Source organism: Myxine glutinosa, chromosome 4 (assembly GCF_964187855.1).
Source record: "Myxine glutinosa chromosome 4, kmMyxGlut1.1, whole genome shotgun sequence".
Lineage (NCBI taxonomy): Eukaryota > Metazoa > Chordata > Myxini > Myxiniformes > Myxinidae > Myxine > Myxine glutinosa.
In genome coordinates, this window is record NC_136264.1 from 216,650,860 (window position 1) to 216,678,581 (window position 27,722).

The following is a 27,722-nucleotide window of genomic DNA, read 5'->3' on the forward strand; positions in this document are numbered from 1 at the left end:
GTGAGCGTAGTTTGAGTGTAGGTTGCATTGATGTGAGGGTAGTTTGAGAATAGTTTGACTGTAGTTTGGGGGTAGCTTGCATTGACGTGATTGTAGTTTGAGAATAGTTTGAGGGTAATTTGAGGGTAGTGTGGGGGTAGCTTGCATTGACGTGAGAGTAGTTTGAGGGTAATTTGGGTGTAGCTTGCATTGATGTGAGCGTAGTTTGAGTGTAGGTTGCATTGATGTGAGGGTAGTTTGAGAATAGTTTGGGGGTAGCTTGCATTGACGTGAGGGTAGTTTGAGGGTAGTGTGGGGGTAGCTTGCATTGACGTGAGAGTAATTTCAGGGTAGTTTGAGGGTAATTTGGGGGTAGCTTGCATTGACGTCAGGGTAGTTTTAGAATAATTTGAGGGTAATTCGAGGGTAGTTCAGGGGTAGATTGCATTGACATGAGAGTAATTTGAGGGTAGTTTGAGGGTAGGTTGCATTGACGTGAGAGTAGTTTGAGAATAGTTTGAGGGTAGGTTGCATTGACGTGAGGGTAGTTTGAGAATAGTTTGACGGTAGTTCGGGGCTAGCTTGCATTGATGTGAGAGTAATTTTAGGGTAGTTTGAGGGTAGTTTGGGGGTTGCTTGCATTGATGTGAGGGTAATTTGAGGATAGGTTGTATTGACGTGAAGGTAGTTTGAGGAATGTTTGAGGGTAGCTTGGGGGTACCTTGCATTGACGTCGGGGTAGTTTTATAATAATTTGAGGGTAATTTGAGGGTAGTGTGGGGGTAGCTTGCATTGACGTGAGAGTAATTTGAGGGTAATTTGGGGGTAGCTTGCATTGACGTGAGAGTAATTTGAGGGTAATTTGGGGGTAGCTTGCATTGATGTGAGGGTAGTTTTAGAATAGTTTGAGGGTAATTTGAGGATAGTTTGGGGGTAGCTTGCATTGACATGAGAGTAGTTTGAGAATAGTTTGAGGGTTGTTCGGGGGTAGCTTGCATTGACGTGAGAGTAGTTTGAGGATAGTTTGGGGGTTGCTTGCATTGATGTGAGGGTAATTTGAGGGTAGTTTGAGAATAATTTGGGGGTAGATGGCATTGATGTGGGCGTAGTTTGAGTGTAGGTTGCATTGATATGAGGGTCGTTTGAGAATAGTTTGACGGTAGTTTGGGGGTAGCTTGCATTGACGTGAGGGTAGTTTGAGAATAGTTTGAGGGTAGTGTGGGGGTAGCTTGCATTGACGTGAGAGTAATTTGAGGGTAGTTTGAGGGTAATTTGGGTGTAGCTTGCATTGATGTGAGCGTAGTTTGAGTGCAGGTTGCATTGATGTGAGGGTAGTTTGGGGGTAGCTTGCATTGACGTGAGGGTAGTTTGAGGGTAGTGTGGGGGTAGCTTGCATTGACGTGAGAGTAATTTCAGGGTAGTTTGAGGGTAATTTGGGGGTAGCTTGCATTGACGTCAGGGTAGTTTTAGAATAATTTGAGGGTAATTCGAGGGTAGTTCAGGGGTAGATTGCATTGACATGAGAGTAATTTGAGGGTAGGTTGCGTTGACGTGAGAGTAGTTTGAGAGTAGTTTGAGAATAGTTTGAGGCGAGTTTGAGGATAGTTTGAGGCTAGTTTGAGGGTAGGTTGCATTGACGTGAGGGTAGTTTGAGGAGACAGTGTTAAAGGTACCGGTTGTATTGTGTATATATATATATATATATATAAAGAACCAAAAACCTCGGGTAGTTGGTATAGAGATGAAGTGAGGTTGTATATGGATAGTGATGGTGTGTATGGCACACGGTGTGGATGAGGAAGCAGACGATAAGCGAGCGGGTTCGGTGACACGAGGTGCCGTTGTAAAGCAGGCGGAGAGTTCATGGGAGGAGGCGGGAGGGAGGGAATTTGTGAGGGATTCTGAGATCGTTTCACAGGAACGTTCATCGTCCCCGCTCTCTCTCCCGCTCTCTCTCCCGCTCTCTCTTTCTCTCCGAATCTCTCTCGCTCTCTCTCCAGCTCTCTCTTTCTCTCCGAATCTCTCTCCAGCTCTCTCTTTCTCTCCCGCTCTCTGTTCCGCTCTCTCCCCCGCTCTCTCTCTGCCGCTCTCTCTCCAGCTCTTTCTCCCGCTCTCTCTCCCGCTCTCTCCAGCTCTCTCTTTGTCTCCCGCTCTTTCTCCAGCTCTCTCTCCAGAGCTCTCTCTCCAGAGCTCTCTCTTCCGCGCTCTCTCTCCCGCTCTCTCTCCAGCTCTCTCTTTGTCTCCCGCTCTTTCTCCAGCTCTCTCTCCAGAGCTCTCTCTCCAGAGTTCTCTCTTCCGCGCTCTCTCTCCAGCGCGCTCGTCCGCGCTCTCTCTCCAGCGCGCTCTATCCCGCGCTCTCTCTCCCGCGCTCTCTCTCCAGAGCTCTCTCCGCGCTCTCTCTCCAGCGCGCTCGCCCGCGCTCTCTCTCTCTCTCTCCTCAGCGCGCTCTCTCTCTCCTCAGCGCGCTCTCTCTTCAGCGCTCTCTTCTCCAGCTCTCTCTCCAGAGCTCTCTCTCCAGAGCTCTCTCTTCCGTGTTCTCTCTCCAGCTCTCTCTCCAGCGCGCTCTCCTACGCGCTCTATCTGCCGCTCTCTCTCCAGCTCTCTCCTCAGCTCTCTCTCCAGCGCGCTCTCCTCCGTGTTCTATCTCCCGCTCTCTCTCCAGCTCTCTCTCCGCGCTCTCTCTCCTCCGCTCGTCATCCATCTAGGTATTTAAGGTGATCCGCGGTTCGATACTTTATGCTCTACTGGGTGAAGAAGGTTCGAGCGAACGACACGAAGAGTCTCATGGCAGGTGAGAGAATTCTCTCATGTTACACGTCGTCCGTTGTTTGTGTGTGAATGATGGAGTTTGTGAAGGAACACGGAGTCCCATTGCATTTGGAGGATTGTAAGGAGCCGTTGGGGGTTTGTGAGGAATCTTTGGGGGTTTGTAAGGAGCCTTTGGGGGTTTGTGATGAACCTTTGGGGTTTGTAAGGCGCCGCTGTGGGTTTGTAAGGAACGTTGTGGGGGGTTGTAAGGAGCCTTTGGGGGGTTGTGGGGAATCTTTGTGGGTTTGTAAGGAACATTTGTGGGTTTGTAAGGGCCCTTTAGGGGTTATACGGAATATTTGGGGGGTTGTAAGGAGCCTTTGGGGGAGACTGTAAGGTGTTGCGAAGGTTGTACGTATCATTTCGAGTTTTGTAAGGAGTCTTTGGAATTTGTAAGGAGCCTTTGGGTTTGTACGGTACATTTGTGGGTTGGTAAGGAGCCTTTGGGGTTGTACGATGCTTTTGGGGATTGTAAGGATCATTTGGAAGTTTGTAAGGGGCTCTTGGAGGGTTGTAAAGATCATTTGGCGGTTTGTAAGGAGCATTTAGGTGTTTGTAAGGAACATTTGGGGGGTTTGGAAAGACCCTTTGGGGGTTTGTAAGGCACCTTTGGGGTTTGTAAGGCACCGTTGTGGTTTGTACAGAACATTTGGGGGTTTGTAAGGAGCCTTTAGGGGTTGTAAGGATCATTTAGGCGTTTGTACGGAGCCTTTGGGGTTGTAAGGAGCATTTGCGGGTTTGTAAGGAGCATTTGGAGGGTTTGGAGGATCATTTGGGGGTTTGTAAGGAGCATTGAGGGGTTGGAAGGCCATTTTGTGGTTTGTAAGGAGCCTTTGAGGGTTTGCAAGGAGACGAGGGGTTGGAAGGCCATTTGGGCGGTTTGTAAGGCCAGTTGGGCGGTTGTAAGGAGCCTTTGGGGGTTTCTAAGACACCTTTGGGGTTTGTGCGGAACCTTTGTGGGGTGTAAGGAACCCTTTGAGGTTTGTTAGGGGCAGTTGGGGGTTGTAAGGAGCATTTGTGAGTTTGTAAGGAGCCCTTGGAAGTTTGTAAGGAGCCTTTAGGGGTTTGCAAGGCCATTTGTGGGGATTTGTAAGGAGCCTTTGTGGGTTTGTAGGGCACCTTTTGGGTTTGTACGGAACCTTTGTGGGGTTGTAAGGAGCATTTTGGGGTTTGTAAGGAGCCTTTGGGGTTTGTTCGGAACCTTTGTGTGGTTATAAGGAACATTTGGGGTTTGTAAGGAGCATTTGGGTGGGTTGTAAGGTGCTTTTGAGGGTTGTAAGGATCATTTGGAGGTTAGTAAGGATCATTTAGAGGTTTGTATGGAGCATTGTGGGGGTTGTAAGGAGCATTTGTGGGTTTGTAAGGAGCCCTTGGAAGGCTGTGAGGATCATTGGGGGGTTTGTAAGGAGCTTTTGGGGGGTTTGTAAGGACCATTTTGGGGTTTGTAAGGAGCCTTTGGGGTTTGTGGAGTGCCTTTGGGGTTTGTCCAGAACCTTTGTGTGGTTGTAAGGAATATTTGGGGTTTGTGATACTTTAGTGGGCATAAGGAGCCGTTTGGGGTTTGTAAGGAGCATTCAGAAAATTGTAAGGATCTGTTGGGGGTTTGTAAGGAGCCTTTGCAGGGACTTGTTTGTATGTAATGAGAGCCACTGGGTGGTGGGTGCTGCCTTGACTGGTGCGAGGACATGTTCAGAGTGTGTTTTGTGCACATTTGTTCAGGGTGTGGTTTGCGCACATTTGTTCAGAGCGTGGTTAACGCACATTTGTTCAGAGTGTGGTTTGCGCACATTTGTTCAGAGTGTGGTTTGTGCTCATTTGTTCAGAGCGTGGTTAACGCACATTTGTTCAGAGTATAGTTATCGCACATTTGTTCAGAGTGTGGTTATCGCACATTTGTTCACAGTGTGGTTAACGCACATTTGTTCAGAGTGTGGTTTGTGCACATTTGTTCAGAGTGTGGTTTGCGCACATTTGTTCAGAGCGTGGTTAACGCACATTTGTTCAGAGTGTGGTTAATGCACATTTGTTCAGAAGGTGGTTAACGCACATTTGTTCAGAGTGTGGTTAATGACCATTTGTTTAGAGTGTGGTTAATGACCATTTGTTTAGAGTGTGGTTAATGCACATTTGTTCAGAGTGTGGTTAACGCACATTTGTTCAAAGTGTGGTTAACGCACATTTGTTCAGAGTGTGGTTAACGCACATTTGTTCAGAGTGTGTTTAACGCACATTTGTTCAGAGTGTGGTTAACGCACATTTGTTCAGAGTGTGGTTAACGCACATTTGTTCAGAGTGTGGTTAACGCACATTTGTTCAGAGTGTGGTTAACGCACATTTGTTCAGAGTGTGGTTAACGCACATTTGTTCAGAGTGTGGTTAACGCACATTTGTTCAGAGTGTGGTTAACGCACATTTGTTCAGAGTGTGGTTAACGCACATTTGTTCAGAGTGTGGTTAACGCACATTTGTTCAGAGTGTGGTTAACGCACATTTGTTCAGAGTGTGGTTAACGCACATTTGTTCAGAGTGTGGTTAACGCACATTTGTTCAGAGTGTGGTTAACGCACATTTGTTCAGAGTGTGGTTAACGCACATTTGTTCAGAGTGTGGTTAACGCACATTTGTTCAGAGTGTGGTTAACGCACATTTGTTCAGAGTGTGGTTAACGCACATTTGTTCAGAGTGTGGTTAACGCACATTTGTTCAGAGTGTGGTTAACGCACATTTGTTCAGAGTGTGGTTAACGCACATTTGTTCAGAGTGTGGTTAACGCACATTTGTTCAGAGTGTGGTTAACGCACATTTGTTCAGAGTGTGGTTAACGCACATTTGTTCAGAGTGTGGTTAACGCACATTTGTTCAGAGTGTGGTTAACGCACATTTGTTCAGAGTGTGGTTAACGCACATTTGTTCAGAGTGTGGTTAACGCACATTTGTTCAGAGTGTGGTTAACGCACATTTGTTCAGAGTGTGGTTAACGCACATTTGTTCAGAGTGTTGTTAACGCACATTTGTTCAGAGTGTTGTTAACGCACATTTGTTCAGAGTGTGGTTAACGCACATTTGTTCAGAGTGTGGTTAACGCACATTTGTTCAGAGTGTGGTTAACGCACATTTGTTCAGAGTGTGGTTAACGCACATTTGTTCAGAGTGTGGTTAACGCACATTTGTTCAGAGTGTGGTTAACGCACATTTGTTCAGAGTGTGGTTAACGCACATTTGTTCAGAGTGTGGTTAACGCACATTTGTTCAGAGTGTGGTTAACGCACATTTGTTCAGAGTGTGGTTAACGCACATTTGTTCAGAGTGTGGTTAACGCACATTTGTTCAGAGTGTGGTTAACGCACATTTGTTCAGAGTGTGGTTAACGCACATTTGTTCAGAGTGTGGTTAACGCACATTTGTTCAGAGTGTGGTTAACGCACATTTGTTCAGAGTGTGGTTAACGCACATTTGTTCAGAGTGTGGTTAACGCACATTTGTTCAGAGTGTGGTTAACGCACATTTGTTCAGAGTGTGGTTAACGCACATTTGTTCAGAGTGTGGTTAACGCACATTTGTTCAGAGTGTGGTTAACGCACATTTGTTCAGAGTGTGGTTAACGCACATTTGTTCAGAGTGTGGTTAACGCACATTTGTTCAGAGTGTGGTTAACGCACATTTGTTCAGAGTGTGGTTAACGCACATTTGTTCAGAGTGTGGTTAACGCACATTTGTTCAGAGTGTGGTTAACGCACATTTGTTCAGAGTGTGGTTAACGCACATTTGTTCAGAGTGTGGTTAACGCACATTTGTTCAGAGTGTGGTTAACGCACATTTGTTCAGAGTGTGGTTAACGCACATTTGTTCAGAGTGTGGTTAACGCACATTTGTTCAGAGTGTGGTTAACGCACATTTGTTCAGAGTGTGGTTAACGCACATTTGTTCAGAGTGTGGTTAACGCACATTTGTTCAGAGTGTGGTTAACGCACATTTGTTCAGAGTGTGGTTAACGCACATTTGTTCAGAGTGTGGTTAACGCACATTTGTTCAGAGTGTGGTTAACGCACATTTGTTCAGAGTGTGGTTAACGCACATTTGTTCAGAGTGTGGTTAACGCACATTTGTTCAGAGTGTGGTTAACGCACATTTGTTCAGAGTGTGGTTAACGCACATTTGTTCAGAGTGTGGTTAACGCACATTTGTTCAGAGTGTGGTTAACGCACATTTGTTCAGAGTGTGGTTAACGCACATTTGTTCAGAGTGTGGTTAACGCACATTTGTTCAGAGTGTGGTTAACGCACATTTGTTCAGAGTGTGGTTAACGCACATTTGTTCAGAGTGTGGTTAACGCACATTTGTTCAGAGTGTGGTTAACGCACATTTGTTCAGAGTGTGGTTAACGCACATTTGTTCAGAGTGTGGTTAACGCACATTTGTTCAGAGTGTGGTTAACGCACATTTGTTCAGAGTGTGGTTAACGCACATTTGTTCAGAGTGTGGTTAACGCACATTTGTTCAGAGTGTGGTTAACGCACATTTGTTCAGAGTGTGGTTAACGCACATTTGTTCAGAGTGTGGTTAACGCACATTTGTTCAGAGTGTGGTTAACGCACATTTGTTCAGAGTGTGGTTAACGCACATTTGTTCAGAGTGTGGTTAACGCACATTTGTTCAGAGTGTGGTTAACGCACATTTGTTCAGAGTGTGGTTAACGCACATTTGTTCAGAGTGTGGTTAACGCACATTTGTTCAGAGTGTGGTTAACGCACATTTGTTCAGAGTGTGGTTAACGCACATTTGTTCAGAGTGTGGTTAACGCACATTTGTTCAGAGTGTGGTTAACGCACATTTGTTCAGAGTGTGGTTAACGCACATTTGTTCAGAGTGTGGTTAACGCACATTTGTTCAGAGTGTGGTTAACGCACATTTGTTCAGAGTGTGGTTAACGCACATTTGTTCAGAGTGTGGTTAACGCACATTTGTTCAGAGTGTGGTTAACGCACATTTGTTCAGAGTGTGGTTAACGCACATTTGTTCAGAGTGTGGTTAACGCACATTTGTTCAGAGTGTGGTTAACGCACATTTGTTCAGAGTGTGGTTAACGCACATTTGTTCAGAGTGTGGTTAACGCACATTTGTTCAGAGTGTGGTTAACGCACATTTGTTCAGAGTGTGGTTAACGCACATTTGTTCAGAGTGTGGTTAACGCACATTTGTTCAGAGTGTGGTTAACGCACATTTGTTCAGAGTGTGGTTAACGCACATTTGTTCAGAGTGTGGTTAACGCACATTTGTTCAGAGTGTGGTTAACGCACATTTGTTCAGAGTGTGGTTAACGCACATTTGTTCAGAGTGTGGTTAACGCACATTTGTTCAGAGTGTGGTTAACGCACATTTGTTCAGAGTGTGGTTAACGCACATTTGTTCAGAGTGTGGTTAACGCACATTTGTTCAGAGTGTGGTTAACGCACATTTGTTCAGAGTGTGGTTAACGCACATTTTGTTCAGAGTGTGGTTAACGCACATTTTGTTCAGAGTGCGGTTAGCGCACATTTTGTTCAGAGTGCGGTTTGCGCACATTTTGTTCAGAGTGCGGTTTGCGCACATTTTGTTCAGAGTGCGGTTTGCGCACATTTTGTTCAGAGTGCGGTTTGCGCACATTTTGTTCAGAGTGCGGTTTGCGCACATTTTGTTCAGAGTGCGGTTTGCGCACATTTTGTTCAGAGTGCGGTTTGCGCACATTTTGTTCAGAGTGCGGTTTGCGCACATTTTGTTCAGAGTGCGGTTTGCGCACATTTTGTTCAGAGTGCGGTTTGCGCACATTTTGTTCAGAGTGCGGTTTGCGCACATTTTGTTCAGAGTGCGGTTTGCGCACATTTTGTTCAGAGTGCGGTTTGCGCACATTTTGTTCAGAGTGCGGTTTGCGCACATTTTGTTCAGAGTGCGGTTTGCGCACATTTTGTTCAGAGTGCGGTTTGCGCACATTTTGTTCAGAGTGCGGTTTGCGCACATTTTGTTCAGAGTGCGGTTTGCGCACATTTTGTTCAGAGTGCGGTTTGCGCACATTTTGTTCAGAGTGCGGTTTGCGCACATTTTGTTCAGAGTGCGGTTTGCGCACATTTTGTTCAGAGTGCGGTTTGCGCACATTTTGTTCAGAGTGCGGTTTGCGCACATTTTGTTCAGAGTGCGGTTTGCGCACATTTTGTTCAGAGTGCGGTTTGCGCACATTTTGTTCAGAGTGCGGTTTGCGCACATTTTGTTCAGAGTGCGGTTTGCGCACATTTTGTTCAGAGTGCGGTTTGCGCACATTTTGTTCAGAGTGCGGTTTGCGCACATTTTGTTCAGAGTGCGGTTTGCGCACATTTTGTTCAGAGTGCGGTTTGCGCACATTTTGTTCAGAGTGCGGTTTGCGCACATTTTGTTCAGAGTGCGGTTTGCGCACATTTTGTTCAGAGTGCGGTTTGCGCACATTTTGTTCAGAGTGCGGTTTGCGCACATTTTGTTCAGAGTGCGGTTTGCGCACATTTTGTTCAGAGTGCGGTTTGCGCACATTTTGTTCAGAGTGCGGTTTGCGCACATTTTGTTCAGAGTGCGGTTTGCGCACATTTTGTTCAGAGTGCGGTTTGCGCACATTTTGTTCAGAGTGCGGTTTGCGCACATTTTGTTCAGAGTGCGGTTTGCGCACATTTTGTTCAGAGTGCGGTTTGCGCACATTTTGTTCAGAGTGCGGTTTGCGCACATTTTGTTCAGAGTGCGGTTTGCGCACATTTTGTTCAGAGTGCGGTTTGCGCACATTTTGTTCAGAGTGCGGTTTGCGCACATTTTGTTCAGAGTGCGGTTTGCGCACATTTTGTTCAGAGTGCGGTTTGCGCACATTTTGTTCAGAGTGCGGTTTGCGCACATTTTGTTCAGAGTGCGGTTTGCGCACATTTTGTTCAGAGTGCGGTTTGCGCACATTTTGTTCAGAGTGCGGTTTGCGCACATTTTGTTCAGAGTGCGGTTTGCGCACATTTTGTTCAGAGTGCGGTTTGCGCACATTTTGTTCAGAGTGCGGTTTGCGCACATTTTGTTCAGAGTGCGGTTTGCGCACATTTTGTTCAGAGTGCGGTTTGCGCACATTTTGTTCAGAGTGCGGTTTGCGCACATTTTGTTCAGAGTGCGGTTTGCGCACATTTTGTTCAGAGTGCGGTTTGCGCACATTTTGTTCAGAGTGCGGTTTGCGCACATTTTGTTCAGAGTGCGGTTTGCGCACATTTTGTTCAGAGTGCGGTTTGCGCACATTTTGTTCAGAGTGCGGTTTGCGCACATTTTGTTCAGAGTGCGGTTTGCGCACATTTTGTTCAGAGTGCGGTTTGCGCACATTTTGTTCAGAGTGCGGTTTGCGCACATTTTGTTCAGAGTGCGGTTTGCGCACATTTTGTTCAGAGTGCGGTTTGCGCACATTTTGTTCAGAGTGCGGTTTGCGCACATTTTGTTCAGAGTGCGGTTTGCGCACATTTTGTTCAGAGTGCGGTTTGCGCACATTTTGTTCAGAGTGCGGTTTGCGCACATTTTGTTCAGAGTGCGGTTTGCGCACATTTTGTTCAGAGTGCGGTTTGCGCACATTTTGTTCAGAGTGCGGTTTGCGCACATTTTGTTCAGAGTGCGGTTTGCGCACATTTTGTTCAGAGTGCGGTTTGCGCACATTTTGTTCAGAGTGCGGTTTGCGCACATTTTGTTCAGAGTGCGGTTTGCGCACATTTTGTTCAGAGTGCGGTTTGCGCACATTTTGTTCAGAGTGCGGTTTGCGCACATTTTGTTCAGAGTGCGGTTTGCGCACATTTTGTTCAGAGTGCGGTTTGCGCACATTTTGTTCAGAGTGCGGTTTGCGCACATTTTGTTCAGAGTGCGGTTTGCGCACATTTTGTTCAGAGTGCGGTTTGCGCACATTTTGTTCAGAGTGCGGTTTGCGCACATTTTGTTCAGAGTGCGGTTTGCGCACATTTTGTTCAGAGTGCGGTTTGCGCACATTTTGTTCAGAGTGCGGTTTGCGCACATTTTGTTCAGAGTGCGGTTTGCGCACATTTTGTTCAGAGTGCGGTTTGCGCACATTTTGTTCAGAGTGCGGTTTGCGCACATTTTGTTCAGAGTGCGGTTTGCGCACATTTTGTTCAGAGTGCGGTTTGCGCACATTTTGTTCAGAGTGCGGTTTGCGCACATTTTGTTCAGAGTGCGGTTTGCGCACATTTTGTTCAGAGTGCGGTTTGCGCACATTTTGTTCAGAGTGCGGTTTGCGCACATTTTGTTCAGAGTGCGGTTTGCGCACATTTTGTTCAGAGTGCGGTTTGCGCACATTTTGTTCAGAGTGCGGTTTGCGCACATTTTGTTCAGAGTGCGGTTTGCGCACATTTTGTTCAGAGTGCGGTTTGCGCACATTTTGTTCAGAGTGCGGTTTGCGCACATTTTGTTCAGAGTGCGGTTTGCGCACATTTTGTTCAGAGTGCGGTTTGCGCACATTTTGTTCAGAGTGCGGTTTGCGCACATTTTGTTCAGAGTGCGGTTTGCGCACATTTTGTTCAGAGTGCGGTTTGCGCACATTTTGTTCAGAGTGCGGTTTGCGCACATTTTGTTCAGAGTGCGGTTTGCGCACATTTTGTTCAGAGTGCGGTTTGCGCACATTTTGTTCAGAGTGCGGTTTGCGCACATTTTGTTCAGAGTGCGGTTTGCGCACATTTTGTTCAGAGTGCGGTTTGCGCACATTTTGTTCAGAGTGCGGTTTGCGCACATTTTGTTCAGAGTGCGGTTTGCGCACATTTTGTTCAGAGTGCGGTTTGCGCACATTTTGTTCAGAGTGCGGTTTGCGCACATTTTGTTCAGAGTGCGGTTTGCGCACATTTTGTTCAGAGTGCGGTTTGCGCACATTTTGTTCAGAGTGCGGTTTGCGCACATTTTGTTCAGAGTGCGGTTTGCGCACATTTTGTTCAGAGTGCGGTTTGCGCACATTTTGTTCAGAGTGCGGTTTGCGCACATTTTGTTCAGAGTGCGGTTTGCGCACATTTTGTTCAGAGTGCGGTTTGCGCACATTTTGTTCAGAGTGCGGTTTGCGCACATTTTGTTCAGAGTGCGGTTTGCGCACATTTTGTTCAGAGTGCGGTTTGCGCACATTTTGTTCAGAGTGCGGTTTGCGCACATTTTGTTCAGAGTGCGGTTTGCGCACATTTTGTTCAGAGTGCGGTTTGCGCACATTTTGTTCAGAGTGCGGTTTGCGCACATTTTGTTCAGAGTGCGGTTTGCGCACATTTTGTTCAGAGTGCGGTTTGCGCACATTTTGTTCAGAGTGCGGTTTGCGCACATTTTGTTCAGAGTGCGGTTTGCGCACATTTGTTCAGAGTGCGGTTTGCGCACATTTGTTCAGAGTGCGGTTTGCGCACATTTGTTCAGAGTGCGGTTTGCGCACATTTGTTCAGAGTGCGGTTTGCGCACATTTGTTCAGAGTGCGGTTTGCGCACATTTGTTCAGAGTGTGGTTAACGCACATTTGCGGCTTGGTGTGTTAAGCTCCTTCAATAACGATCTGCTCGAGAGTTTTGTAAACTTTCCTCTTGGAGACTCTTTCGGCCTCAGTGCATCAAAGGACATTTGTTTTTGTTTTAGAAATATCACCATTAAGCAATGTCTCCCTCCAGTTACTGTGAAAGTTTGGGGGTTTTGTTGTTGATTTTCTTTCTTTTTGACGATGGCACGTTAACTCACCTGCTCCAGTGTACGTTCCGATCTACAAATGGCTTCATTTTACCTGCATGTGATCGCGGTAAGAAACTCACTTTGCTCGATTGTTTCACATCATCGGGTTTATGGAACCCATCTCGATGTTCGATGTTTATGGGAGCCATGAAGATGTTTATGGGAGCCATGGAGATGTTTATGGGAGCCATGGAGATGTTTATGGGATGCATGTGGCCACAGGATGGTGTGAAGGTATGCACACGCGTGACACACCCCACTGAGTTGTCCAGCCTGGGTTCGAATCCTGCTCCAAGTAAAGACTCCAAGGTCCTGAATCACGATGTGCTATTTGCTGGCATGAGTTGGTGGACCTTAAATACCCCATGGTGTATTTGGCAAAGCAACTGAGTTGGTGGACCTTAAATACCCCATGGTGTATTTGGCACAGCAACTGAGTTGGTGGACCTTAAATACCCTATGGTGTATTTGGCACAGCAACTGAGTTGGTGGACCTTAAATACCCCATGGTGTATTTGGCACAGCAACTGAGTTGGTGGACCTTAAATATCCCATGGTGTATTTGGCACAGCAACTGAGTTACCACCGGCATACTGATCAAATTACAATTATTCCTCCCTGGAGTGCAGAGAGCACATGCTCTGATCTTCTTGTAGGTTCCTTGACACCTGGTCACACTGCTTGACACCTGGTCACACTGCTTGACACCTGGTCACACTGCTTGACACCTGGTCACACTGCTTGACACCTGGTCACACTGCTTGACACCTGGTCACACTGCTTGACACCTGGGCACACTGCTTGACACCTGGTCACACTGCTTGACACCTGGTCACACTGCTTGACACCTGGGCACACTGCTTGACACCTGGTCACACTGCTTGACACCTGGTCACACTGCTTGACACCTGGTCACACTGCTTGACACCTGGTCACACTGCTTGACACCTGGGCACACTGCTTGACACCTGGTCACACTGCTTGACACCTGGGCACACTGCTTGACACCTGGTCACACTGCTTGACACCAGATACCTTAGAACGCTGTCTCTCTTGGTAGCAGGTTCTGCACTATAAATTAAATGACAAGGTAGTTGCCATGTGTCATTTGAAGGGCAACTACCATACATGGTGTATCCTATTTTATACCAAAATCTGTAAATTCCTACCTTCTGCAGGTGCACTGCATTGCACATCTATAGCCTAATGGAGTCTCATTAATAACTTCAAACTGGGATGCAGAAATGAAATTGTGGTTGAAATCCAAACATCTGCCACATTCATACATTTGAACCACTGACCTCTAACCCCATATTGTCTCCCAATTTGATCGAAGAGACAGGATTCTGTGTTTATTCGTCTTTGTTATTTGCAAAAACCGAAGATTTTCCAAGTTCTATTTGTTGGTCTTGTGCGTTACTCTGTCTGTTTGTTACTTGGAATTTTTTTTTTTTTGAGAAATGTGTTGATCATTTGTCTGTATGTGTCATTCGCCTACAGGTTGCAATTTTCAACCGATCTTCACGAAACTTCACCAAATGGTAGAGTTGGACATAAGCAAGAAGCCTATTATTTTGGGTTCAAAAGATCAACAGGTCAACATAGGCCAAAGGTCACCAACTTTGTCAAATTGATAGAATCCTCAATTTACATCCTATTGACTTGAAATTTGAAGAGGATTTGCATACTGTTACAGGGTCCTCCCCTATCCCCTGGTCTCGGTAAACCTCCGAACCCCGAGATGATCCCCGGCAGAAAGATGTGTTAGCCTTGGTTGAAATTAATCAATAATGAAACCCTCAATGAAGCCATCAAAGGAAACAATCAAATCAATAATGAAACCACACCAAGGGTTATGAACAAACAATAATATATTATAAATCACACCGGAATCACGACACAAATAATAATAGCAATTCACCCTACAATCCCTATCTGAAGATGGTACCACCTTATCTAGTCCTTTACCCAAACTCACGGCACTCCCCCAATGTCTCTGTACCCCTCCAAGGCGAAGTCGATTCGCTCCAGCGATCGTTGGATCAATGTCCGATCAAAATCAATTGAGGCGTGGACGATCGAAGCAACCCAGAGGTCACGTGGTCCAACACCCAGCAAAATAGCGGTGGAATGGAAAACCTCCCAAAGACGCGCTCCGACGTACACGTTTGCGGTTCAATCAGCGAGTCTCCTTATAACCCTCCAAAAGCCACTTTCTGGCACAGCCGTCCCCGGCAACCCACCGGGGAATAATGCCCGGCCGACGCGACAAAAACCTTTTCACTGAAGGGTGCGCGCGTGGCGAAAATGGCGGACGGCTTTCACTCGAACCGGGGCTTTGAGGCAAGGATACTCCGGAACCTCAATGCAGATACCCGACTACGCAGGCTCCACAGCACTCCGGCGATGTCACCTATCGCACGAACTTCCTTTCAAGGACGCAAAGTTCACTCGCACTGTACGCTCGACCGCTCGGTACGGAGCTTCAACCAAGATCGTCTTTTTCCTTCTCTCCACGTCTCTTCTTCCTCGCTCGACCTCTTCCGGTGCACTGTCCGATTTCCGGCATCATTTTTATCATGAGCGCTTTTAAACCTTTTAACCACAATAACCCTTACTGAGAACCAACGTTAATAATAATAATAACCACAATAATTAGTGCCGAATCCGTAACAATACCTGGTCACTGAATTCAACCACCTAGTATTCTTGAGGTCAACATAGGCCAAAAGGTCAATATAGGCCAAGTTTATAAAATCTTCAATTTTCATCCGATTTACTTGAAATTTTCAGAGGATTTTAATATCTGGTCACTGAATTCAACCACCAAGTATTTTTGAGGTCAACTTAGGCCAAAAGGTCAACATAGGCCAAGTTTCTAAAATGCTCAATTTTTATCAGATTGACTTGAAATTTTCAGAGGATTTTCATAACAGGTCACTGAATTAAACCACCAATTATTTTTGAGGTCAACATAGGCCAACAACGTATTTTAAGGATTTTGCAAGTATCGTACTCTGCATGAAATATTCCTTGTTTGTGTTTTTATTTTCAATAAAGAAAATCTCAAGCTATCTTTTGTTTTTGTTCCAATGTAGACAGATCATTACAAACTGAACAAGGCAATGACAATATATTTCTACTAATGTTACAACTCTCATACTTTAATATTTTAACCCGAGCTTAGAACAATCCTGGTAGATGCGGTATCAATGTATAAAGTTAACATGCAGAGTATGATGGCCTTGGTATAACTCTAGTAGATGTATTGGTGATGTATAAAGGTAAATTTGGGCTTTTTCAGCGCCTTTGGGCTTCTGGAAAAGCGCTATACAAAATAAATGAATTATTATTATTATTATAAATTGCATAGTATGTGGTTGTAAAGTGGTTGGTTTGGATCCTTGGCCTATCCTTTGGTTGTTTTGGATTATTGACCTATCCTTTTGTTGTTTTGGTACCTTGGTGTATCCTTTGGTTGTTTTGGGTGTTGGACCTACCCTTTGGTTGTTTTGGTACCTTGGTGTATCCTTTGGTTGTTTTGGGTGTTGGACCTACCCTTTGGTTGTTTTGGTACCTTGGTGTATCCTTTGGTTGTTTTGGATCCTTGGCCTATCCTTTGGTTGTTTTTGGATCCTTGGTGCATCCTTTGGTTGTTTTGGGTGTTGGACCTACCCTTTGGTTGTTTTGGTACCTTGGTGTATCCTTTGGTTGTTTTGGATCCTTGGCCTATCCTTTGGTTGTTTTTGGATCCTTGGTGTATCCTTTGGTTGTTTTGGGTGTTGGACCTACCCTTTGGTTGTTTTGGTACCTTGGTGTATCCTTTGGTTGTTTTGGGTGTTGGACCTACCCTTTGGTTGTTTTGGTACCTTGGTGTATCCTTTGGTTGTTTTGGATCCTTGGCCTATCCTTTGGTTGTTTTGGATTATTGACCTATCCTTTTGTTGTTTTGGTACCTTGGTGTATCCTTTGGTTGTTTTGGGTGTTGGACCTACCCTTTGGTTGTTTTGGTACCTTGGTGTATCCTTTGGTTGTTTTGGGTGTTGGACCTACCCTTTGGTTGTTTTGGTACCTTGGTGTATCCTTTGGTTGTTTTGGATCCTTGGCCTATCCTTTGGTTGTTTTTGGATCCTTGGTGCATCCTTTGGTTGTTTTGGGTGTTGGACCTACCCTTTGGTTGTTTTTGATTCTTGGCCTATCCTTTGGTTGTTTTGGATCCTTGGTGTATCCTTTGGTTGTTTTGGATCCTTGGTGTATCCTTTGGTTGTTTTGGATTCTTGGCCTATCCTTTGGTAGTTTTGGATCCTTGGCCTATCCTTTGGTTGTTTTGGATCCTTGGCCTATCCTTTGGTTGTTTTGGGTGTTGGACCTACCCTTTGTTTGTTATAACCTTTTAATCACTGTATTTGTTCTTTGTTGTTGTTTGATTTATCTTCTTCTTTTTTGCACAAGAGTGATTTCTTATTGGCCAGAATACAGGTAGAATGGTTTTATATAAACGTCAATTTTTTGTGGTTACCAGTCGGTGTTCTTTCGTTTTTTAACTTCGCACCTCCCCTCCCCCCCCCCCCCCACTTGATTTAATTAGATTTTTTTTACAGCATGAATAATGTCTGTCTGTTGTGCATTATTGTCCCCCGTCGCACCGCTGAGCGAAAGGGGGACTATGGTTTTCCCCTCCGTCCGTGTGTCCGTCCGTCCGTCCGTCCGTGCGTGCTTGCGTGCGTGCATAAGCGAAGGACAGCATTTGAATTTGTTGTGTGGGTGCAACCCACGTCAAAATCCAAGATGGCCGCCGCCATGTATGTCTGATGCCATGTATGTCTGAACCTTGTGAGCGGAATATCTTGAAAAATAAGCGAAGTACCAACTTCTAATCTGGTGTGTGGGTGTATCTAGGCATAAGGAAGAACCCTATTGAAAATTGGGTCGCCACGTCAAAATTCAAGATGGCCGCCACCATATATATATGTATGAACCTTGTGAGCGAAATATCTTGAAAAATAAATGAACTACTAACTTCTAATCTGGTGTGTGAGTGTATCTACGCACAAGGAAGAACGCTATTGAAAATTTGGTCGACACGTCAAAATCCAAGATGGCCGCCGCCATGTATGTCTGAACCTTGTCAGCAGAATATCTTGAAAAATAAGGGAAGCACCAACTTCTAATCTGGTGTGTGGGTGTATCTAGGCAAAACGAAGAACGCTATTGAAAATTGGGTCGCCACGTCAACATCCAAGATGGCCGCCTCCATGTATGTCTGAACCTTGTGGGCGAAATATCACATTATAGCATGTTTTCTGTGTCTCTCCACTTTGTCAACTCGCATCACTTCCCCGACGGGGGACCTAGGCATAACGCTTGTTTCATTTAAAACAAGCGTTGAGCCTAGGTCCCCCGTCGGTGAAGTGATGCGAGTTGACAAAGTGGAAGACGCAAGGCGGCCATCTTGGATTTTGATGTGGCGACCCAATTTTCAATAGCGTTCTCCCTTATGCGTAGATACACCCACACACCAGATTAGAAGTTAGTAGTTCGTTTAATTTTCAAGATATTTCGCTCACAAGGTTCAGACATTTATATGGTGGTGGCCATCTTGGATTTTGACGTGGCGACCCAATTTTCAATGGAGTCCTTCCTTATGCCTAGATACACCCACACACCGAATTAGAATTCGGTCCTTCGCTTACGCACGCACGTTCGCACGCACGCACGGACACACGCACACACGGACGGAGGGGAAAACCATAGTCCCCCTTTCGCTCCTCGGTGCGACGGGGGACAATAAGCAGCGTCCAATAGTTTGGTATTATATGTTGGAATTATTTTCGAATAACATGGTGAAGTCGCCGTTTGAAAAAGAGATACATTTTTCAAATTTGAGGAGTGAATACATTTAAGCTTGTTGTTCGGCCTCATGTTCGAGTGCGACACATAGCAGGCACAACTATGCAGAGGACTATCAAGGGCGATGTGTGTTGTGTAAGAGGGTGTTTAGTCTTTCACAAGAAGCTGTTAAATGAGTGTTGTGAACAGGTGAGGGTCATTATTGTGCATGACATCATCATGAAAGTCACCAAGTCTTGTTTTTGTTTTTACTCCTTTTCTCTCACCCCACCCACCCACAGTTAATTGAATGAAAAGTAAGAACACGAGAAGACGAGGTGAAAAGTCATGATGTGTGTGGCAGACCAGAGCACGTGCCTGCTTGGTCGGTGATGCCTCTCCCTGCAGGTGTGAGCTGTGCGCAGATGAAGGGATTGCTGCGACTCTTTAACAGCACGAAGCAGAAACATGCAGTCACCAAGTTTTCCTGAACCTCTCGAGCCGTGCTCTCTGTTAGCCAATCAATGCGTACCACTACCGTTGCCTTCCTCGTACTTGCCATCCGGTCGACCGCCGACTTCAGGCCACTTCAGGCCTTCTGCTGCGCCACTGCTGCCACTGCCACATCCTCCATCTCCACCAACCCCACCTCCACCACCACCACCACCACCACCACCACCACCTCCACCCCTCCCTTCAGCTTCTTCGAGATGTTGGGGTGTTCAACAGACGAAGAAGTTGCGCTCCATTTTCTGGAACATCCTCCCACGTGAGCGCGTCCTCTCTGGGCGTAACGTTTGGACCTTGGGAGGGAAAGATGATGACATTGAGCTGGACACGAGTCGCATCGATGAACTTTTTGCTCATGGATCTTCTGGCATGACAACGGCATCGGGGAAATTGGCGTTTACACCAACAGGACGCAGCCTTTCTGGCTCCAGGCTGGACGAGGTGAGAATACAAGCGTTATTATAGGATTGTGCACGTGACAAACGGCGCTTTGGGTTTTTAACTGCTGTTGTGTTTATATATTTCAAATTTTGAGAAATCACATGGTTGATTAAAGAAAGGTTTTCAAGTGAAATGAATGGGTAAGATGAAGACCTGGAGGTTTTAAAATTGTTTTTGCACAAAGGAAACCGTGCATTTTGAGAGTATCGTTTGGCCAACAATAAGCAGGTTCACACACCTTTCAAAGCGGCAGGACAATGAAGTAAGGTGCATTGTGGCAGCAAAGCAATGATGTGAACGTGGGCATAAAGCCAGCTTTGCATAATGCATTGAACAATGTGCAACTGCCATTACACATGAGATAATTGAAGTTCTTTGGAAGCCATACCATGGGAGGCACCAGGCAGTGCAGTTTGGAGGAAGCAAAGGAAAGGATCCCCATCTGTTTACTTGTGGTGGGCGGTGGTTCGTGGATGCTGGAACGAGACCGCAGGCGAATTTGGCACATGTGGCTCTGGGTAATGACGGCACAGGTCTTAATGATGCTCTTGGCAAGACCGGTGTGTGTGCAGACTTGACTCGGCTTGTCTGTCACACTTGACCTCCTGTTACACAGATGATGGGGAGTTGTAGGTTTGTGCATTTTTCATGCTAGTTTGATGACTGTGATGAAAGAAGCTATGAATAATAAGGACAGAGTAGAATTTGTTTACTATGCCTATAATTTGAATGTGGATGAGCAGTGTTAATCCCCATTACATTACAAGCACTGGTTGAGCTGAGCTTTTGATCCCCCTCAACCACCAGTAAAAGAAGCACCCCAAAGTACTGAACTTGCTTTTAGGAGAGTCGGGTAACTGAGTTAGCGCTTGCTGCTTCTGAGATGCATGGGTGTGGATTCTATTTCTTACCAGGTTAAATTTGTTCCATTAAATCAGCAAATCTCGGCGCAGTGCCAGCAGGTGGCACCGCATCAAAGAACATGTTTCTGTTGGAAGAGACACCTCAAGACATTTTGTTGAAAAAGACAAATTGAAGTATATGTGTATACGAGCAGAAGTACCCGGCATTGCCGGGCGGGGGAGGGAAGGGTAGGGGAGGGGAACGGGGAGGAGGGGAGGAGAGGGGGGGGGAGGGGAGAAGACGGGGGGGGGGGGGGAGGGGAGAAGAGGGGGGAGGGGAAGGGGAGAGGGGGAGAGGGGAGGGGGAGGGGGGAAAAGGGAGGGGGAGGGGAGAAGCGGACGGGGTAGAGTGGAGGGGAAGGGGGAGGGAAGGGGAGGGCCAGTCAACAATGACGTTGCAGTTCTCATGGTCGGAGAGCAGCACAACAATCGCGACATCGTCCTGCATCTTCGCAACATCACGAAGCGGATTTTGGAGACTCACCGAACCTGTGACGCCCTCCAGTACCGTTGCCGGGCGGGGGAAGGGAGACCCGTACATTACACACGTTACAACATTACACACACACAAACTGTGTTTTATGTTCAATGGTCTGGCGGCGGGGATGGAACATCACGTGATCGCTCTGAGCGAATCAGCGCGCTGCTCTGCCACCAGGTCAGATTCCGTGTATAATATTCCTCGCTGAAATGCGCTAAGGTAAATATGAATAAAAAATATGGATCTCGTCAAATATTTTTAGGTAGGCCATGTCCTTCCCAGGCTCAATGGCCATGTCTGTGCCAAATATCAAGTACGTGAGCCTCTCCGTTTAGGAGTCTATCGGTAACATTACACACACACAAACTGTGTTTTATGTTCAATGGTCTGGCGGCGGGGATGGAACATCACGTGATCGCTCTGAGCGAATCAGCGCGCTGCTCTGCCACCAGGTCAGATTCCGTGTATAATATTCCTCGCTGAAATGCGCTAAGGTAAATATGAATAAAAAATATGGATCTCGTCAAATATTTTTAGGTTGGCCATGTCCTTCCCAGGCTCAATGGCCATGTCTGTGCCAAATATCAAGTACGTGAGCCTCTCCGTTTAGGAGTCTATCGGTAACATTACACACACACAAACTGTGTTTTATGTTCAATGGTCTGGCGGCGGGAATGGAACATCACGTGATCGCTCTGAGCGAATCAGCGCGCTGCTCTGCCACCGCCTCAGAATCCGTGTATAATATTCCTCGCTGAAAAAAAATCTATGTGAAACATGCTACTATCTATGCTAAATCATGCTAAATCATGCTAAATGCTAATCATGCTAAAATCTATGCTACTTGCTGTGAGTTTATGGCGGCAAGGAACATCACGTGATTGCTCTGAGAGAATCAGCGCGCTGCTCTGCCACCAATTCAGATTCCGTGTATAATATTCCTCGCTGAAAAAAAATATGGATCTAAAGATGAAAGGAAAAAAAAACCTATGTGGTGTGAATGGCAATGTTCCTCGCTGAAATGTGAAAAAACGCAATCGCTTTTCGCTCAGAATTACGTGCGAATGCGTAACTGTGAGTTTATGGTGGCAAGGAACATCACGTGATCGCTCTGAGCGAATCAGCGCGCTGCTGTGCCACCGGTCAGATTCCGTGTATAATATTCCTCGCTGAAATGCGCTGAGGTAAAAATATGGTAAAAATAGTTTTTTTTAGGTCAGCCATGTTCTTCCCAGGCTCAATGGCCATGTCTATGCCAAATATCAAGCACGTGAGCCTCTCCGTTTAGGAGTCTATCGGTAACATTACACACACACAAACTGTGTTTTATATATAGAGATAGATATGTACAGTCACGTGAAAAAGTAAGTACACCCCATGTAAAGTTTTGACTTTTTCAACATATTTCAACATACAGCTATTTGATCTTCATTTCAATAATATTGATAGATAAAGGTGATATAATATAACAAATATCATGAAACATTTACATTTTGTAGTCCATTGTATAATTTAAATAAACATAAATGCAAATTTCGCATGTGGAAAAAGTAAGTACACCCTTGGCTCTAATAGGTGGTATTTCCCCCTTTGGCAGAAACAACCTCAAGTAGGCGTTTCTTATAACTGTCTACCAGTCTCTGACATCGACTGGGAGAAATTTTTGCCCACTCCTCCATGCAGAATTATTTCAGCTGTGCGATGTTTGAGGGGTTTCTTTCATGCACAGCTCGTTTCAACTCCCCCCACAACATCTCGATGGGATTTAGATCCGGGCTTTGACTTGGCCATTCCAGAACCCTCCATTTCTTTCTTTTCAGCCATTCCTTGGTGGATTTACTGGTATGTTTAGGGTCATTGTCATGTTGCAAGGTCCACCTTCGGTTGAGCTTCAACTTTCCAACAGATGGCCTCACATTATCCTCAAGCACCCTCTGGCACAATGAAGAATTCATAGTGGATTCTATGATGGTGACCTGCCCAGGCCCTGATGCAGCAAAACTGCCCCAATCCATAATATTTCCACCACCATGCTTTACAGTTGGTATCAGGTTCTTGTGGTCAAATGCTGTCTTTGGTTTTCGCCAAACATGTCTTCTGGTACTGTGGCCAAATAGCTCTACCTTTGACTCATCTGTCCAGAGCACATTGGTCCAGAAGTGCTGGTCTTTGCCTCGGTGTTCATTGGCAAACTTTAGTCTTGCCCTGATGTTCTTTCTGGACAGCAAAGGTTTCCTCCTGGCACACCTCCCATGTAGATCAAATTTGTGCAGCCTCTTTCTAATGGTAGACTCATGCACTTTGACATCAACAGTGGCAAGAGCTACCTGTAGGTCCCGTGATGACATTCTGGGGTTCTTAGAGACTTCTTTCAGCATCTTGCGGTCTGCTCTCGGGCTGAACTTGCTGGGGCGGCCCGGCCTGAACAAGTTGGCAGTTGTTTGGAATCTTCTCCACTTGTAGATGATCTTTCGGACAGTCGAATGATTGATTTCAAATTGTTTGGAGATGTTTTTAAATCCCTTCCCTGACTCGTAGGCATCTATATCCTTCTTTCTGAAGGCCTCAGAGAGCTCTTTTGATCTCGGCATGGTGACGCCACACACTTAAACAACAAAGAGCAAACCAAACAAAATGTCTGAGGTTTAAATAAGACAGGTTCCTCCAAGATCCTCTCAAACGATGTTCTAAGCATTTGCACCTGAGCTGGTGCACCTGATTCTAATTTTAGGTATTTCAAGTAGTGATAAATGTAGGGGTGTACTTACTTTTTCCACATGCGAAATTTGCATTTATGTTTATTTAAATTATACAAAGGACTCCAAAATGTAAATGTTTCATGATATTTGTTATATTATATCACCTTTATCTATCAATATTGTTGAAATATTGCCGTTTGCCGAATATGAAAATATTGCCGAACCGGCACTTTGCGGGGTTCACAATCAGGCCATGCTGGCCCAGGCGTTCGAAGAGCGTGCGGAGGTGGCGTAGGTGCTCTTCGCGGGACGCGCTGGCGACGAGGATATCGTCCAGGTAGACGTAGACAAAATCCAAGTCACGCAGGACGCTGTCCATCAGTCGCTGGAACGCCTGAGCCGCATTCTTAAGACCGAAGGGCATGCGCAGGAACTCGAAGAGTCCGAATGGCGTGATGACCGCCGTCTTCGGGACGTCCTCCGGCCTGACGGGGACCTGATGGTAGCCGCGTATGAGGTCCACCTTCGAGAAGAAGGACATGCCCGCCAAACGGGCGGAAAAGTCCTGAATGTGGGGGACGGGGTAGCGGTCGGGAGTCGTGGCGTCATTGAGACGGCGATAGTCCCCGCACGGTCGCCATCCCCCGCCGGGCTTCGGCACGATGTGCAGCGGCGACGCCCAAGCGCTCTCTGAGCGCCGAACGATGCCGAGTCGCTCCAGGGTAGCGAACTCTGCTTTTGCCACCGCCAGCTTCGTCGGCTCGAGGTGGCGTGCCCGGGCGTAGACCGGTGGCCCGACGGTGGGGATGTGATGGGCCACCCCGTGCTTGATGGCCCCCGCCGAGAAGGTGGGCCGCGTGAGGGCCGGGAAGCCGGCGAGGAGGCGGGTGAATGCGTCCGCTGCCGGAAGCGTACAGACCAACGTGGCCGGAACCGAACCGTTCGGCAAGCCGCTTGGCAAGCCGCTCGTTGAGCTGGGCAACGCACAAGCGAGCGAGCTGAACGTCTCGGCCTGGACAAGACGTCTGCGCTTGACGTCGACCAGGAGCCCATTAGCGCACAGGAAGTCCGCGCCAAGCAGTGCCATGGGCACGTCGGCGGTGACGAACGTCCATCGGAAAACCTGCCCTCCGAACCGCAGAGAGAGGCAGCGTTTTCCGTATGTACGGATGGGCGTCCCGTTCGCGGCAAGCAGCGCGGGGCCCCCACCCGCGGCGTGCTTGTCTGACGTGCCGGCGGGAACGACACTCACCTGCGCTCCCGTGTCGCACAGGTAACGGCACCCGGAGAAGGTGTCCGTTATGAACAGCAGGCTGCTCGAACGGCCGGCGCTCATCGCCACTATTGAGCGCCGGCCCAGGCGTTTCCCGACCTGTTGAAGGAGCATGGCGGATGACACTGCCGAGCTTCGTGGCCGAACTTGGCGTGGAACCAGCACCAGGTGGTGGAGCTGGAGGAGCGCGGTTGGCTCCGCCAGGCCGGTGGAGTTGGCGGGTTTCCCCGCGGTGGCGGTTTTCGCCGCGGCGGTGGGCGGGGCGTGGCGGCGGTCACGAGGTGCATATCAGCATGCTGCGTATGCTGTATAAGCTGATGCTGTGGATCAGCAGCATCAGCAGCAGCATCAGCAGCATCAGCCACGAGGGCCGTGACGGCCACGCCGACTCTCGCCCGCGTGTCCGAAGCGGCAAAGTACTTGTCCGCCTCGGCTGCCAATGCTCGGGGTTCCGTTAGCCGGGTCCCGGCCAACGCGAGGCGAACCTGCGCTGGAAGTTGGCGATGGAAAAGCGCCCGGAATAGAGAACCGGGGGCTTCGTTGCCCAACAGTGACAGCATATGGTCCATTCGGACCGACGGGCGTGTGTCACCGAGCTCGGGGAGATCCAGGAGGCGGTCGGCCCGTGCGTCATCCGTGAGGCCGAACATGGCTAGGAGTAGCCGCTTGAGTGCCTCGTACTTGTGGCCGTCCGGTGGGTGGCGAAGGACGGACACAACTCGAGGGGCCGTGCCGGGCCCGAGGGAGGCGACGACATGGCAATAGCGCGTGTCATCGCCGGTGAGGCGCCGAAGCTGAAATTGGGCTTCGGCCTGGACGAACCAGACTTCGGCCTGAGCCTCCCAAAATTCGGGAAGTTTGATGAAGTTGGCCATGGCAATGGCGTCGCGTGTGGAAGGATCGCTCCGGCAGATCCAACGTCAAGGGGGTCACCAGTAAAGCGCGGCGTTACGCGCGCTGCTTGCGAGCAAGGAGGAAGCGGACAAGCGGTAACTTATAAGCGTCTTTATTTCAGGAGCTCACTGTAACACTGGCGCGCTCCGGGCTGCGCGCCCGGTGTATATCATGAGGCCACGCCTACCCCTCGGGCGTGGCCACCGCCCACTTGGTGCGCGGAATGATGTCACCATGCCAGTGGGCTTTTGTGTCTGCCACAATATCACCTTTATCTATCAATATTGTTGAAATGAAGATCAAATAGCTGTATGTTGAAATATGTTGCAAAAGTCAAAACTTTACATGGGGTGTACTTACTTTTTCACGTGACTGTATATGTATATATATATATATATATATATAAATATACAGTAGATATATATATATATATATATATATATATATATCTATCTATCTATCTTATAAACAGGATTTCAAATTCCTGCGAGGGGCTAAGTGTGAAAAAATTCTGACTCAATGCGGGGCTCGAACCACGGACCTCCGTTGATAACGGGTCAACAGCCCACTGCGCTATTGAGCCAGCCGCAATCTCCTCAGAACTTTTCTACACTTAACACTGCGAGCTTTATAATGGCCGATGTCTTATGTGCCTGCTAGGCAGACCCCAAATGTTAATGTTAGTATATGCATGCGTATGTATGTGTGAATAAGTAGAAATAAGTATATATATATATATATCTACAGTCACGTGAAAAAGTAAGTACACCCCGTGTAAAGTTTTGACTTTTTCAATATATTTCAATATACAGCTATTTGATCTTCATTTCAACAATATTGATAGATAAAGGTGATATAATATAACAAATGTCATGAAACATTTACATTTTGTAGTCCATTGTATAATTTAAATAAACATTAATGCAAATTTCACATGTGGAAAAAGTAAGTACACCCCATGAAATGTTTTAAAAATCTTTTTAACATAATTATGTGGACATATCAATATTTGATCTTCATTTAAACAGTATCTAAAGATAAATGTGATCTAATTGAACAAAAAACAATGAAGAATTGACTTTGCAATAATTTATTCAACAAAAAATTGTTGCACAGCATGCACAATTGCATGCACAGCTCGTTTCAAATCCCCCCACAACATCTCGATGGGATTGAGATCCGGGCTTTGACTTGGCCATTCCAGAACCCTCCATTTCTTTGTTTTCAGCCATTTCTTGGTAGATTTACTGGTATGTTTCGGGTCATTGTCATGTTGCAAGGTCCACCTTCGGTTGAGCTTCAACTTTCCGACAGATGGCCTCCTCAATCACCCTCTGGTACAATGAAGAATTCATAGTGGATTCTATGATGGTGAGCTGCCCAGGCCCTGATGCAGCAAAGCTGCCCCAAACCATAATATTTCCACCACCATGCTTTACAGTTGGTATCAGGTTCTTGTGGTCAAATGCTGTCTCTGGTTTTCGCCAAACATGTCTTCTGGTACTGTGGCCAAATAGCTCTACCTTTGACTCTTCTGTCCAGAGCACATTGTCCCAGAAGTGCTGGTCTTTGCCTAGGTGTTCATTGGCAAACTTTAGTCTTGCCCTGATGTTCTTTCTGGACAGCAAAGGTTTCCTTCTGGCACACCTCCCATGTAGATCAAATTTGTGCAGCCTCTTTCTAATGGTAGACTCGTGCACTTTGACATCAACAGTGGCAAGAGCTACCTGTAGGTCCCGTGATGACATTCTGGGGTTCTTAGAGACTTCTTTCAGCATCTTGCGGTCTGCTCTCGGGCTGAACTTGCTGGGGCGGCCTGGCCTGAACAAGTTGGCAGTTGTTTGGAATCTTCTCCACTTGTAGATGATCTTCCGGTCAGTCGAATGATTGATTTCAAATTGTTTGGAGATCTTTTAAAATCCCTTCCCAGACTCATAGGCATCTTTAACCTTCTTTCTGAAGGCCTCAGCGAGCTCTTTTGATCTAGGCATGGTGACGCCGCACACTTCAACATCAAAGAGCAAACCAAACTAAATGTCTGAGGTTTAAATAAGACAGGTTCCTCCAAGATCCTCTCTAACGATGTTCTAATCATTTGCACCTGAGCTGGTGCACCTGATTCTAATTTTAGGTATTTGAAGCAGTGATAAATGTAGGGGTGTACTTACTTTTTCCACCTGCGAAATTTGCATTTATGTTTAT

At 46.7% G+C, this 27,722-nt stretch overlaps 1 protein-coding gene across 1 annotated transcript in view; it reads left to right on the forward strand.

Moving 5' to 3' along the window:
- The first annotated feature begins 2,489 nt into the window (after positions 1-2,489).
- The window catches only part of FHDC1 (FH2 domain containing 1), a 260,755-nt gene continuing 235,522 nt past the window's right edge, over positions 2,490-27,722 (forward strand). The window contains exons 1-2 of the mRNA XM_078777022.1: positions 2,490-2,770; positions 18,623-19,271. Of these exons, the coding sequence (XP_078633148.1) occupies positions 18,789-19,271 (483 nt within the window). The 5' untranslated portion in view covers positions 2,490-2,770; positions 18,623-18,788. The remainder of the gene's footprint in view (positions 2,771-18,622; positions 19,272-27,722) is intronic.